This window comes from Phocoena phocoena, chromosome 16 (assembly GCF_963924675.1).
Source record: "Phocoena phocoena chromosome 16, mPhoPho1.1, whole genome shotgun sequence".
NCBI lineage: Eukaryota > Metazoa > Chordata > Mammalia > Artiodactyla > Phocoenidae > Phocoena > Phocoena phocoena.
Window position 1 is genome coordinate 14088043 of NC_089234.1, and position 13721 is coordinate 14101763.

At 35.0% G+C, this 13721-nt stretch overlaps 1 protein-coding gene across 1 annotated transcript in view; it reads right to left on the reverse strand.

The window, feature by feature from the left end:
* The window catches only part of CCDC172 (coiled-coil domain containing 172), a 49901-nt gene that overhangs the window by 1046 nt on the left and 35134 nt on the right, over window positions 1–13721 (reverse strand). The window contains exons 5-7 of the mRNA XM_065894912.1: window positions 9113–9214; window positions 8649–8751; window positions 202–289 (exon numbers count right to left, since the gene is read on the reverse strand). Of these exons, the coding sequence (XP_065750984.1) occupies window positions 202–289; window positions 8649–8751; window positions 9113–9214 (293 nt within the window). The remainder of the gene's footprint in view (window positions 1–201; window positions 290–8648; window positions 8752–9112; window positions 9215–13721) is intronic.

The window sequence follows — 13721 nt, forward strand, 5'->3', positions numbered from 1 at the left end:
CAAACCCGTGTCCCCTGCATTGGCAGGTGGATTCTTAACCACTGCGCCACCAGGGAAGCCCTGTTTTGTTCTTTTGTATCTAGTGCAAATCCATGTGAAGGGCACAATACTAATTCAGTGAGATGTATTCCAGTAAAACCATTCTTACCAGTAAGTAAAAACAAGTGCTGAACAAAAGTTAAACAATCAATTATGGCTTACCAACTGCAAAAATTCTATTTCTGTTTGGAGAGCATCATAAACACTTTGCATGTCATCTTCCTTATAAAGTTCTAATTCTTTTTTAAGTCTGTTTTAAAGGAAAAATTCACTCTATTAATTAGTTCATTAGTAAACTTTTATAATAATTCTTTATTACATGAATAGTGCCAGATTTGCAGCTTCTATTATCGGAATTTCAAGTTAACAGTAAAGAATTTGGAAAGAAATTTTAATTCTCTATAATTTTGTAAGGAACCAGCCATTAAAATTAGTTTAGGAAAGATAATTGGAGGAACAAGAATTTGAAAGAAGAAATAAAGCTATCTCGTTTTTCAGGTAATTTGAAAACATACTTGGAAAACCCATGAATCAGTGATAAAACCAACTCAAACAATAAAATAATTCAGTAGGGTGACAAGATACAAAATTAGCAAACAAAACTAAGTAGCCTTCATTGTCACCAGCAATAATTAACATGACTTTTTCATGGATAGGACATCATAAAAATGTTAACTATCCCCAGTTAAATAAAACTTAATTTGACCCTAATAAAAATACTAACACTTTTTTCCGCTGGTGCTAGGCAAATTTGATTCTAAAGTTCATATGAAAAAAGAAAAAGAACATTCTAGAAAAGCCCTTGAATTTTTTTTTTCCAAGAAAGCCCTGAAAAAAGAGAAAACAAAGAAAGGTGACTAGCCCTGTGAGATATTAAATCATACCATTAATCCTTTATAATTAAAAGAGTGCAGTAGTGGCATATAAATAGAGCAGTGGAACACAGAAGACAGAAATAGCTTAAAAGGGACAAGTGGACATTTAGCATATGCTAAAGGAGCTTCCTCAAACCACTGTAAAAGACTGACTTTTTAATAAGCTGTGTTAAAAAAACCGGATAGCTATGTGCTATGTGGCTATAGATGGATTGTCAAAGCGAAAATTGGCTCTGTATCTCATAGCATACACCAAAATATACTCTAACTGGATCAAAGATTTAAGTGTAAAAAATGAAACTAAGGACAAAGTGAAAGAATAGGGAAATTCCTTTATAAGCTGGTTGTGGCCAAGAACTTTCTCACTATGGCTCAAAATATAAATGAAAAATGAGTACTCAATTCAACTACATTTAAAAAATTGTATAGCAAAACACATGAGTAAAGTCAAAAGATGACAATCTGAGAGAAAATACTTGCCACATACCTCACAGATAAAAGTGTAATCTCTCTAATATGTAAAGGGACTTTAAAATCAAGGGGAAAAAAGACCAAAACTCTGATTAAAAAATGGGGGAAAGTCATAAACAGTCACTTCACAGAAAAAAGTATAAAAATCATCCCTAAACATCTGAAAAGTGCTTAATATTACTCGTGATAAAAATATGGTCAATTTCACTCATAATAAAGACTTGAAAATTTACTACACAGGTATATAATTTCTCATCTATCAGATTGGTAAAACTCCAAAAACTTGATAACACACTTTCTTCATAAGGTTGTGGATAAACACCTGTACTCAGACATTGATGGGGGAATTTAAAATGGTTAAACTTCAAAGGAGGAGAATTTGGCAGTATATAACAAAACTACATTTATATTTTCCTTTTGACTTTGCCAATCCACATCAGTAATGCACCCTATAAAAACAAACAACATATGCACAAAGTTATTGTTGCATTATTATTTGTAATCACAAAGTATTGTCAACAACCTGTGTCCATTCTTATGAGACTGGTTGAATAAACTATAGCACATCCATATAATGGAGTATTATACAGTATAAAAAGAATGAAGATAAAGATGAAAAGAAACACAGAAAGGATAAACCAGTAACTAGTGAAATGGTCACCTACAGCAGTGAGTGAAAATGGGGTGGAATAGATATGGAATGAAATGAAACTCATCTGGGTATATCTTTTTTATATACTCCTGACTTTTGAATCTTGATGATTATTTACATATTTGACAAATAAAATTAAATAAATAAAGTTGAGGAAAAGACCATGAAGTTTAACACAAAATAACAGTTGAGTTAAACACAAACAGAAACAAATAAACCTGTTTTTCAAATTTATAATCACAGATTAAAAAAAAAAGAATTCAAGTAATTTTCAAACATAGTAGTCTATAACCCTCAGTGGGATATGTTGTAAGGCAATAAGAATTATAAAGGAATCTTAAATTTTATTTACTACTTTTATTGTTAGTGAAGGTACACAGCTAGTAATTCTAAAATTATTTTACAAGATTGTAAGAAATGGATAATTACATTGATGCTGTTAAGAACCAGAGTTTTCACTAGAAGAAAGAAGATATACATAGAAAATGGAGGGAAGGGGAGAAAAAAAACCTGTCATTTTGGATGTGAATGGAAGGGATCAGTATAAAAAAAATCATGATTTAAAAAAATGGTATTTTTATTTCTGTCCGTTTAAAGTATTCAGAAGCAATGACACCCAGTAGTAATGAGCACATCTAGCATGCTAATCTTAGCTTCTAAAACCAGTACCAACTAAAAGATACCAGGACTCCTTGAAATAATTGGTCCCAGGGCTGAGGTAGGTATTATAATATACAAGATGAGCCTAGAATATTCTGTTGCACAAGAAGGAAGGAAAGTGACCAAAAACTGATGGGAAAATGTCAAAAGACACAAAATTTTAGTTCAAGCGACTGCCTCTAGCCAAATCTGGGACAATTTGAGCATCAAAAATAGTGACAATAATGTATTATAACACATGAAATAAAAAAGAAATCCATGAATCCATAGAAAATCTTAAAAAGGAGAAATTAAAAGGATGGGGTAAGAGGAAGGGGAACTTCTGTCTTTTTTTCCCCCAGAATTTTACTAGCTAATAAAACACCATCAATGTGACATCTATGACTAACTTAACTGGATGACCTTTTCACTGAAGAGGCAACAGCACTGATTTACTACTTCATATAAATGCATTTAGAGTCTCTCAGTAGCAGGTGTATATTAACTTTTGTGCTGTTTCCATTGCAAACGTGCTGTTCACAAAACCACTCTATCTTCAAATGTTCAGAAAGAAAATCCCATGCTATTGACTTTGTGGCTTCATTTCTGAAACAAACTTCCTGCTGTATTAAACAAGTATAAACATTGGTTATAAAAAGTGTAAAACCATTCTAAGAAGAAGTGTTGTAGGTAAAAAAATGCCTGAAATGTTTCAAGTTGTCTGGTATGTTACTGTTGCAGTAAATAAAAAGTCATGATGAAGAACTGTATTTTGGTGACCCTGGTGTTGAGTAATAATAAAAAATAATAGGTGTTGGGAGTTTGAAGTGGTCCAGTATATACTGCTATTCTTGCCCACCTGAATTCTGCCCATCTGAGAAGTTAAGGAAGGTCAAGATGTCAAGTTTGCTACTAATATAGCAGTGACGGGAGAATGTGGCTTATATCTGCACGCAAAGGATTTACTAACACTGAACCCCAGACTTAGACTAATGTAACTCACACTAGTAGAGACAGAATTGGATGCCACAAGCTTTCTTTCATGGAGTCCTACCACTGTAAAACTTAAGGGATAGAGGAGCAGAGTGGAACATACACTCTGAGGCAGGCCATACTCCAGAGAGATAAGGAAAAGAAAGCTGGGCTTCGGTTTATCCTTCCAAACTCACCAATCAGACTGAATCACTCCTCTCCACCACAGAATAAGAAAGAAGGAGTTCTGGGAGGGACAACAAGGAGGGTTAAACCAGTAAAGCTTTTTCTTCATGGAAGAAAAAAACCAGGAGTGGAAAGAAGAATTCCATGGGTCTATCTCAGGGGTTAATATATACCGTGTCTTTGCAAATAACACTGAAAATAGATGAGGAAATTTTATCTTCTTTGTAGTAAAAATAAAATATGTAGACTCAATCACTGGAACAAATATTTATTAAACACTAAGTACCCTGGACTATGTTAGATTCGGACACTGATAGAAAAATGAAGAAGTAGTAGAGGGAGTTCCCAGTTAAGTGGGAGAAACTGATACACATAAATATCATAGAATATGATCAATGATATAACAGAATTATAAACATATTCTCTATGAACACAGAGAAAGGAACAGTAGAGGAATGCTTTCATAATTTATTATGTTTATTCCTTCATTTATTTATTCAATACCTACTATATGCCAACCTCTGTACCAAGGTATTAGACCATGAGTATACAATGGTAAACAAAGTAGACAAGATCTTTCCCCTAACTGAGCACATGATGACACAGACATAAATAAAATAAAGCACATAAATATGTAATTACAAAATGGAATCTGTGCTATCAAGGAAAAAATACAGTGTGTTATTAGGAAAAACAGGTTATAAAATTTAGATCACAGGGATCCTTCTCTGAGGAAATATTTCAACTGAGATCTAAAGGATACGGCATGTCCCATCAGGTAGGAGACAAGCAGGCAAGGGGCAAACAGATAACTTGAGGAGAAAGAAAGGCATAGATAAAGGTCTTAGGTGGAAGAAAGCTCGGAGTGCTTTAAGGAGCAGAGTGAGAAGGGGACCATGGTTGAAAATAACATCAGGGAGGTGGTCATATACCATATTGTGACGAGTCATGGACTTTAGGTTTTATTATGTTCATTATGAAGCCGTTGATGATTTTAATAAGGGGGCTGACACGATTCAATTTATAATGCAATGAAGGTTGCAAGAGTGGATGACGGGAAAGCAGAGAGAGATTGTTACTGTGATCCAGGTGAGAGAGAGTAGTGGCTAGAACTAGGATGGTAGCCATGGAGAGAGAAGTGGAAGGACTCAAGAAATATTTTGGAAGTAAAAGCAATAAAACTTGGTGATGGACGGGGGTAGGGTGAGAATGATGAGATTTCTGAACACACCAAACATGCCTGCTACATTTTGGGTTTACTCAGGAAAAATTACATGTGAGCTAGGCCTTGAAGACTAAATCAGATTTTGAACTAATAGAGAAAAAAGAGAAAGATACAGAGGTGTGAAGTCCTGTGGCGTATTTGGAATTCCACAAATAGTATTCTGATGAACTAGTGGAATAGAGTATGTGATAGAAATGCAGGGAGATAGCACAGATTATGTTTTTGTTTGTTTAATCAGGGCAGCATCACTTCAGATCTATTTCTATGTTTATATTAAATTCTTGGGAATTCAGAACTGGAGCTTAGGAAGGAGGGATTAGTGACAAAGATTTGGAAATTATCTATGGATGACAACTAAAACTTTAGACCAGATTAGATAGCCCATGGAGAGTACAAAGTAAGAAAACAATCAATGACTAACCTTTAGGGAGACTACACTTAAAGGACAGGCAGGAGAAAAAAATGAGAAAGAAGCCTGAAAGGCATGAAATTCACATGGATAATATGAAATAAAAATGAAATCATAAATAATTATACAATTATAATTATGTCTAATAATTATAGAGCATTTACTGTGTACCAAGCACTGTTGTAAGGGCTTTATATATATTAAGACATTTAATTTTTGCTATAGTCTTGTGAGGTAGGGCCATTATTAACCTCATTTTATAGATGTAGGGAATGAGGCATAGACAAGTTAAATTGCTTGTCCAAGGTCACTAACCTAGTAAATAGCAGAGGTGGGATTCAAAGGTGTTTGTAATCTTAACCTCTATGCTTACTGCCTCTCGAGACCCTGAGATTTCTATCCTCCCTGGACTACGTGAAAAAACTAGCTTGGTATGTTATACAATCCTCAGGGACGCTTCTTAGAAATTAACACAACCTCTGGTTTAGGTATTAATCATAGCAATATTCTATAAGTTAGTTGCTTTAACATGTGTTAATTAATGAGCCCACACTCTTCACATTAGAATCTTTTAAATAAACAAACATCTTGTAATTTATAAATAGGGGAAGATTACTTAAAGCAGGGACCATTAAACTGTTGTGGATATAACAGTTTAATGGTTCTCAAATGTAAAATAGATAGCTAGTGGGAAGCAGCCGCATAGCACAGGGAAATCAGCTCCATGCTCTGTGACCACCTAGAGGAGTGGGACAGAGAGTGTGGGAGGGAGATGTAAGAGGGAGGAAATATGGTGATATATGTATATGTATAGCTGATTCACTTTGTTATAAAGCAGAAACTAACACACCATTGTAAAGCAGTTATACTCTAATATAAGGGTGTTAAAAAAATAAATAAATAAAGTACTAGTTCTCTCCATTAATGGATGGCATTAAGTTAGAGTCCAACAAGCAACCTGGACATGACAGGTTAACTTTATAAAAACATAATCATTACAAAAGAATTTCAATAATATAGACAGAATAAAATATGCATCAAAATTTTCTAATTACAAAAAGTAGAAACAATAAGTTCATAGAGATGAAGTTTTAATTTTTTGTAATTAATTTTTTGTAACCCAGTAATTGCTTTCTTACTGGTTAAAGTTTAATAAAAGTAGAAGTACAATTTTAATAACTTTAAAATAAAACTGGTTCTGAACTGGGGACAATTTTGCCCACCCGTCTCTGCCCAGGGGGCACTGAGCAATATCTGGAGTCATTTTTGGTTTGTCACAACTGGGGGTGGGTGGCGCTACTGGCATCTAGTTGGTAGAGGCCAGGAATGCTAATAAACATCTTACCCTGCATAGGACAGCTCTCCCACAACAAAGAATATCCTGACCCAAAATCTCAACAGTGCCAAGGCTGAGAAACCCTGCTATAAAAATAGCACCTATACCAAGAGTCGTTAAACTTGAAAATTTAAGATAAAGGCAATTACTATAGAATTCAGTATACATTTGAACACACAGATGAAAAAGATTATTCTATTCCAAAATTTAGGAATAAAACCAACTTAATTTTGGCCTTAATGATGTTCAGTAAATGTCAGATCATTTTTGGCCATCATTAGCTCCTTGTTATTGCGCTAATTATAAGACTGATGGCCCTCTTTCCTAAAATCTTTACACTTAGTATTTTTTTTTTTTTTTTTTTTTTTTTTTTTTTTGCTGTACGCGGGCCTCTCACTGCTGCGGCCTCTCCCGTTGCGGAGCACAGGCTCCGGACGCGCAGGCCCAGCGGCCATGGCTCACGGGCCCAGCCGCTCCACGGCACGCGGGATCCTCCCGGACCGGGGCACGAACCCGCGCCCCCTAGCATCGGCAGGCGGGCCCCCAACCACTGCGCCACCAGGGAAGCCCTACACTTAGTATTTTGACTCTGCTCTTCACACTTGAAATAACTTTTATGGAACATACCAGAAGGGAAACTAAGCTACACATATTAAAGAATTCAAAGTGGGAATTGATAAACATTGGCATTTCATTCAATAACTGCTAAGATGCAAAGAACGGACTAGGTATATTGATTGATGTTTCTTTCTATCCAAATTTCTTTTGTCACCATCTGTGAAGGAAAAGCTCTCTCTAACAAATTTTGTGTGCTTAATTTTAATCCAGGGCAAATTTTTATGACCGAGTGATAAACAAAACTGGAGTTCATATTGGAAGCCCCTTTACTACTAACTATAATGATACCAGTGGGCATTACCATTTTTAAAAGTGTAAAAAAAATCAATGAGCAGACTGTCATTACAGAAACTCATTCTGCATCAAACTATCACCCAAGAGATTGATATTTCATGCTTATAGAACAACATAAAATTAAATTGCAGATATTTTCTCACAATCTACTAAAATTATGGCCTAAGGCAATACACTGCTAATATGAAGCATTTGTTCAGCTCTAGTGGACTTATTTCCTATATGATTTATGTGAAAGAAGTCTTCATTTGCCTCTTCGTAGATCTGGCAATGAGGTTTCTGTTTCTTACATTAAATGTAGAAAGTATAAGAAGTTCTTTAAAATTAAGCCAGCAAATATAACACTGAATTATTAATAAATAACAGTGAAATTAATAAACTGGGGGGGTGCTCCTTTGGTATATAATTATGTCATTTCAAACCTCAGCCATTCTTTCATTATCCAAGTGCATTAAAAAAATCTAAATATTCCATACAGAAAATACATTTTCAATCTTTAGGCCCCAAACCAGTGTGACAGATTTCAAGTAAAACAGTAGACTGTGTTTTTTTCCCCTGAAATCTAGAAGGACCAAAAATAATTTCAATCATTTCACTCCGGAAAGTTAGGGATAATAAAAAAGAGAGTTGTGGAAACAATACTATATCTTAATCTGTTAGGATATGAATAACTCTGAGACCATGAGGTGTATGAAAAGATAAAATTGATTTCAACCTTATCAACCTGATGCATCCTGAAACTTATGTGTAGCACTTTCTAGCCAGTAAAGTGTTTGCTTATTAGTATGTTTCAGAATACACATAGAAGGAAATAATTTCTTAAACGAGCTTTAAAAAAAAAAAGCAACTGTGCGTTTAGTTTTATGCTGAAATCACTTGACAACTTGGAAAATTATCAGATTTTATACCAAAGTATAATAGGCAATTCTTACCTTAAGCATTCAGCATCATTTTGAGGCTTTTCACTAATTTTTATTTTTTCTGCCTCTAGGTACTTGGTAGTGCAAACGGCTTCCTTTTTTTTATCTTCAAAACCTAAACAATTAAGAAAATTCTTACAATCTTTAAAAAATTAAACATAAAGGTTATCTTTATTCATTCATAAGAACAATACTCAATTTTGGTGCTTCACGTAAAATATATGTACTAGTGATTTTTATTTTTCTACTTTAACGTAGCAATTAAATGCACACACAAAAAAGATCTTAACAAAATTTGTGACATTAAAAATACCAGATCTAACACTGATCAATTCAGCGCTTTACCTGTTCCTTTTTTACGTCAATAGCAGCACTACATCCCAATAGGTGAATACATTTTGAAAGAATAATACTACCCTATAGTAGATATATAACAATATTCATCAGCAAAATAAACTAACTCATAAAGGTAATACCTTTAAGCTCTCTCTGCAAAGTAAATAATTCTTGTATCAATTCACTCTTTTGTTTTTGAAGTTCATTTAACTGGCCACTATCATGTTCCACTGACTTCATTTCTAGAAACAAATAGACAAAAACCAAAAAACATATTTTAACTATTTTAAGTTTTGCTTTATGTATGTCAGGAATGATTAAGTTTTTCTTGTGTAGTAAAAATTTAAGCAGTATATGGTCAATTTTAAGTCCCAACAGCTTCCCTTGGCCACATAGGAACTGTTTCTTCATAAACTGACCAGCATTATTTAAGCAACAACTGGATTCAAAAGAACAAGTTAGTTGAAGGTTAGACTGCTGAATGAGAATTCAAAATAGTGTCATATTACTAAGTAAAACAAGCTTCCCAATGAAATTAGAAAACTCTACTCACTTTTTGGTTACCATGAACAATGCTGCTATGAACATTCATGTACAAGTTCTTACGTAGACGTATGGTTTCAATTATCTTGAAATACCAGGGAGTGGAACTGTGGGTCATAGGGTAACTCTAGGTGTAACATTTTGAGAAACTGTCAAACTGTTTTCCAAAGTAGTTGTATAATTGTACATTTCTACCAGCAATGTATGAGGTTTCCAATTTCTCCACAGCCTATCCAACACGCTTATCTACTCGTTTATTATAGCCAGGCTAGGGGCATCTCATTGTGGTTTTGATTTGCATTTTCCTATTTTGAACGTCTTTCATGTGTGGCCATTTGTATGCTTTTGGATAAATGCCTTTTTAAATACTTTGTCCATTAAAAAAACTGGGTTATTTTTCTTTTTATTGTTTAGTTGTAAGAGTTCTTTATATATTCTGGATGCTAGTCCCTTATTAGATACATGATTTGCCAATATTTTCTACAATTCTGTGGGTTGTCTTTTCACTTTTTTGATAGTGTCCTTTAAACTCGAGTTTTAATTTTGATGAAGTCCAAGTTATCTATTCTTTTGTTGCTTGTGAATACCTAGAAAACCATTTCCTAATCCTAAGTTATGAAGTTGTTATTTAGCAGGCAGTTAGGTAACATGATTAGGTCCAAACCTTGCTTTTAAGATTTTTTTTTAAAAGAGTGTGTCCAGAAGAGCCTTAAGTCTAAGGCTAATTTAATCTTGCTATTAAGGCAGGACTCTTCTGTTTAATGAGATCTTTCTATTCCGACAGGATGGAACATGAATGTCTCCCAGTCCTGTGTGAGCTCTTAGAATTGTCGACCTTATGACTCCTCAGCAGTTTTTCTTCACTCAACCTAGTGGTTTTCCTGTACGTATGCACAGAGTAATATACAGCCAAAGGCTCAAAGCAACCTCTATGAAGATTTCTGGAGGTTTTTGTCTGTGTAGTTCTTTCCTCTCAAGTACATTGTCTCGAAAATTTCAGCTAACTTAGCCTCCCTGAACTCCAATCTTTGTATCCTCAACTCAATCAGACCACTCTGCTTTGCTTAAGTTCCCCCTTTCAGTCCTGCTGTCAAAGAATTGCATCCAGGTTAAAAAGCTAGGGTAATCATACCTCATGTGTTTCCCTTCTCTCAGTAATCATAGTCTTGAACAGTCTCTTTTCCTCAATATGTAAAAATAGTTTTTAATATATTTTCTTCAGTTCTAGCTGTTTGTGTTGTGCTCCTTCCTGATTATAAGTGAAAGTTCTCCACATACTATTTAAAGTATCCTTTTACTTGTCTATCTCCCATAGTAGACCATAAGCTCCTTAAAAACAGGAGCTTTCATTTATCTTTAAACTCCAATTCTTGTACAGTGCTTGTCATATATACACAGAACACATAGCATGTGCTCAAGAGAGTGTGCTGAACTGAACTCAAATAAATCGTATAATTAAAAATTTTTATTATCCATGTTTTTGTCAATTAATTTAAAATTAACAGTTCTTTGAAAAAAATTAATAAACTCACATTTATGCTTCTGCTCCTTTAATAAATGAATATTTAAAATATAAACATAACTACATGCTAATAATTAAGAGAAGTATTCCAGGATACCATTACAATCTTTAAGAGATTTAAAAAGTGAAACTATATTTTATTCATTATTAACTGATTTATCAGACATTCTATGATATGATTTATGATTTTAAATGCCTTTGTAAAACTTGGGCAAGAGTGATAGAGAAATTTTGGACTTAAATATTCCTGAGGTAGAGAATGTATTATTTTTCTTAGTCCTAACTCTCTAGGCTAAATGGAAAAGGCATGGTTCCAAGATTGTTTCTTCCCTCCCAAAAAATAAGACAAGTGCATCAATTCCTATGACACTTACACAACAGAAAGAATAAACACAATGTTTGTGGTAATAACTTTTTTCCCACTTTTCTACTGCCTCATTTTTTTTTTTTTTTTTTTTTTTTGTGGTACACGGGTCTCTCACTGTTGTGGCCTCTCCCGTTGTGGAGCACAGGTTCCGGACGCGCAGGCTCAGCGGCCATGGCTCACGGGCCCAGCCACTCTGCGGCATGTGGGATCTTCCTGGACCGGGGCACGAACCCATGTCCCCTGCATCAGCAGGCAGACTCTCAACCACTGCGCCACCAGGGAAGCCCTCTACTGCCTCATTTTAATTTTGTTATTACTTTTATTTTATAGCTTTATTGAGGTATAACTGATGTGGTGATAACTTTTTACTTCCTTCCACTGCTTAAAATCCAAGAAGTTCTAATCAAGCTAGGTTTTATGGCTATGAATATTAAACCAAAGTAAGACAATGAAAATTCATTCCCATCGTTTGACATGTGAATTGTCTTTCTCATATAACTGCACATACATTGCCTATCTTTAAAGAATACTAGCAAGCAAGGTGTGTAATATGCTTCCTCTTATCTAACATCCAAGAAAAACTGATTCACGAACTGGAAGAAAGAAATAAGGGGGACATTTTGAGAAAAATGTTGTGACAATCATTATAGTCATTATTTTGAAGCCAAAAGTGATGGACCCTTTTATCTATGAATTATCAGATGTTCAAAATAAATAAACATTTATTAATTTCACAAATATATACTGAATACCAAATACCAATGCTTCTAGTTGCTCAGGCCAAAAAAACTTGAAGTCAACTGTTAATGCCTCTCTTTCTCTCACACCCCACATCTAATCCATCATGAAATCCTACTTGTCCATCTTCAAAATTTATCCAGAATCCAAACACCTCTCACCATTTCAATTGCTTACAGTCTTGAACTAAGCCATCATTATCTCTGGTCTGGATTACTGCCACTTTTCCCTAGGTTTCTGTTTCGGCTTTTACCTCCATTAAGTGTATTTTCAACTGAGGCCAAAGAAATCCTATTAACATATGTGAGACCCTTCACTCCTGTGCTCAAAATTCTCCAATGACTTCTGATCTCACTTGAGTAAAAGCCAAAGTTTTTCGAATGGCCCACAGGTTTTAAATGATCTGAGTTCTTATTTTTAAATTAATTTTTATTGGAGTATAGTTGCTTTACAATGTTGTGTTAGTTTCTGCTGTACAGCAAAGTGAATCAGCTATACATATACATATATCCCCTCTTTTTTGGATTCCCTTCCCATTTAGGTCACCACAGTGCATTAAGCAGAGTTCCTTGTGCTATACAGTATGTTCTCATTGTCTATCTTATACACAGTATCAAGAGTGTTTATGTGTCAATCCCAATCTCCCAATTCCTCCCACTCCCCCTTTCCCCCTTGGTATTCATACATTTGTCTCTATTTCTGCTATGCAAATAAGATCATCTATACCATTTTTATAGATTCCATATATATGCATTAACATAAGATATTTTCTCTTTCCGACTTACTTCACTATGTATGACACTCTCTAGGTCCATCCACAACTCTACAAATGACCCAACTTCATTCCTTTTAATGGCTGAGTAATATTCCACTGTATATATGTACCACATCTTTATCCATTCATCTGTCAATGGACACTTAGGTTGCTTCCATGTCCTGGCTATTGTAAATAGTGCTGCAATGAACACTGGGGTACATGTGTCTTTTTGAATTATGGTTTTCTCAGGGTATATGTCCAGTAGTGCGATTGCTTTGTCATATGGTAGTCCTATTTTTAGTTTTTTAAGGAACCCCCATACTGTTTTCCATAGTGGCTGTATCTTGTCACCTCTCTGACCTCACGACCTCTCCTTCTACTCTAAAGACATTAGGCTCTTGGGACTTCTCTGGTGGCGCAGTAGTTAAGAATCCGCCTGCCAATGCAGGGGACACAGGTTTGAGCCCTGGTCCGGGAAGATCCCACATGCCGCAGAGCAACTAAGCCCATGCACCACAACTCCTGAGCCTGCGCTCTAGAGCCCACAAGCCACAACTACTGAAGCCCGCGTACCTAGAGCGTGTGTTCTGCAACAAGAGAAGAAGCCACCGCAATGAGAAGCCCACGCACTGCAATGAAGAGTAGCCCTTGCTCACTGCAACTAGAGAAAGCCTGCACGCAGTAATGAAGACCCAATGTAGCCAAAAGTAAATAAATAAAAAATAAATAAATTTAAAACAACAACAACAACATTAGGCTCTTTGTTTTCCCTCAAAATCAGATTAGGCACAATCTCCCTTTGTAGGCTTTATATCAGCTATC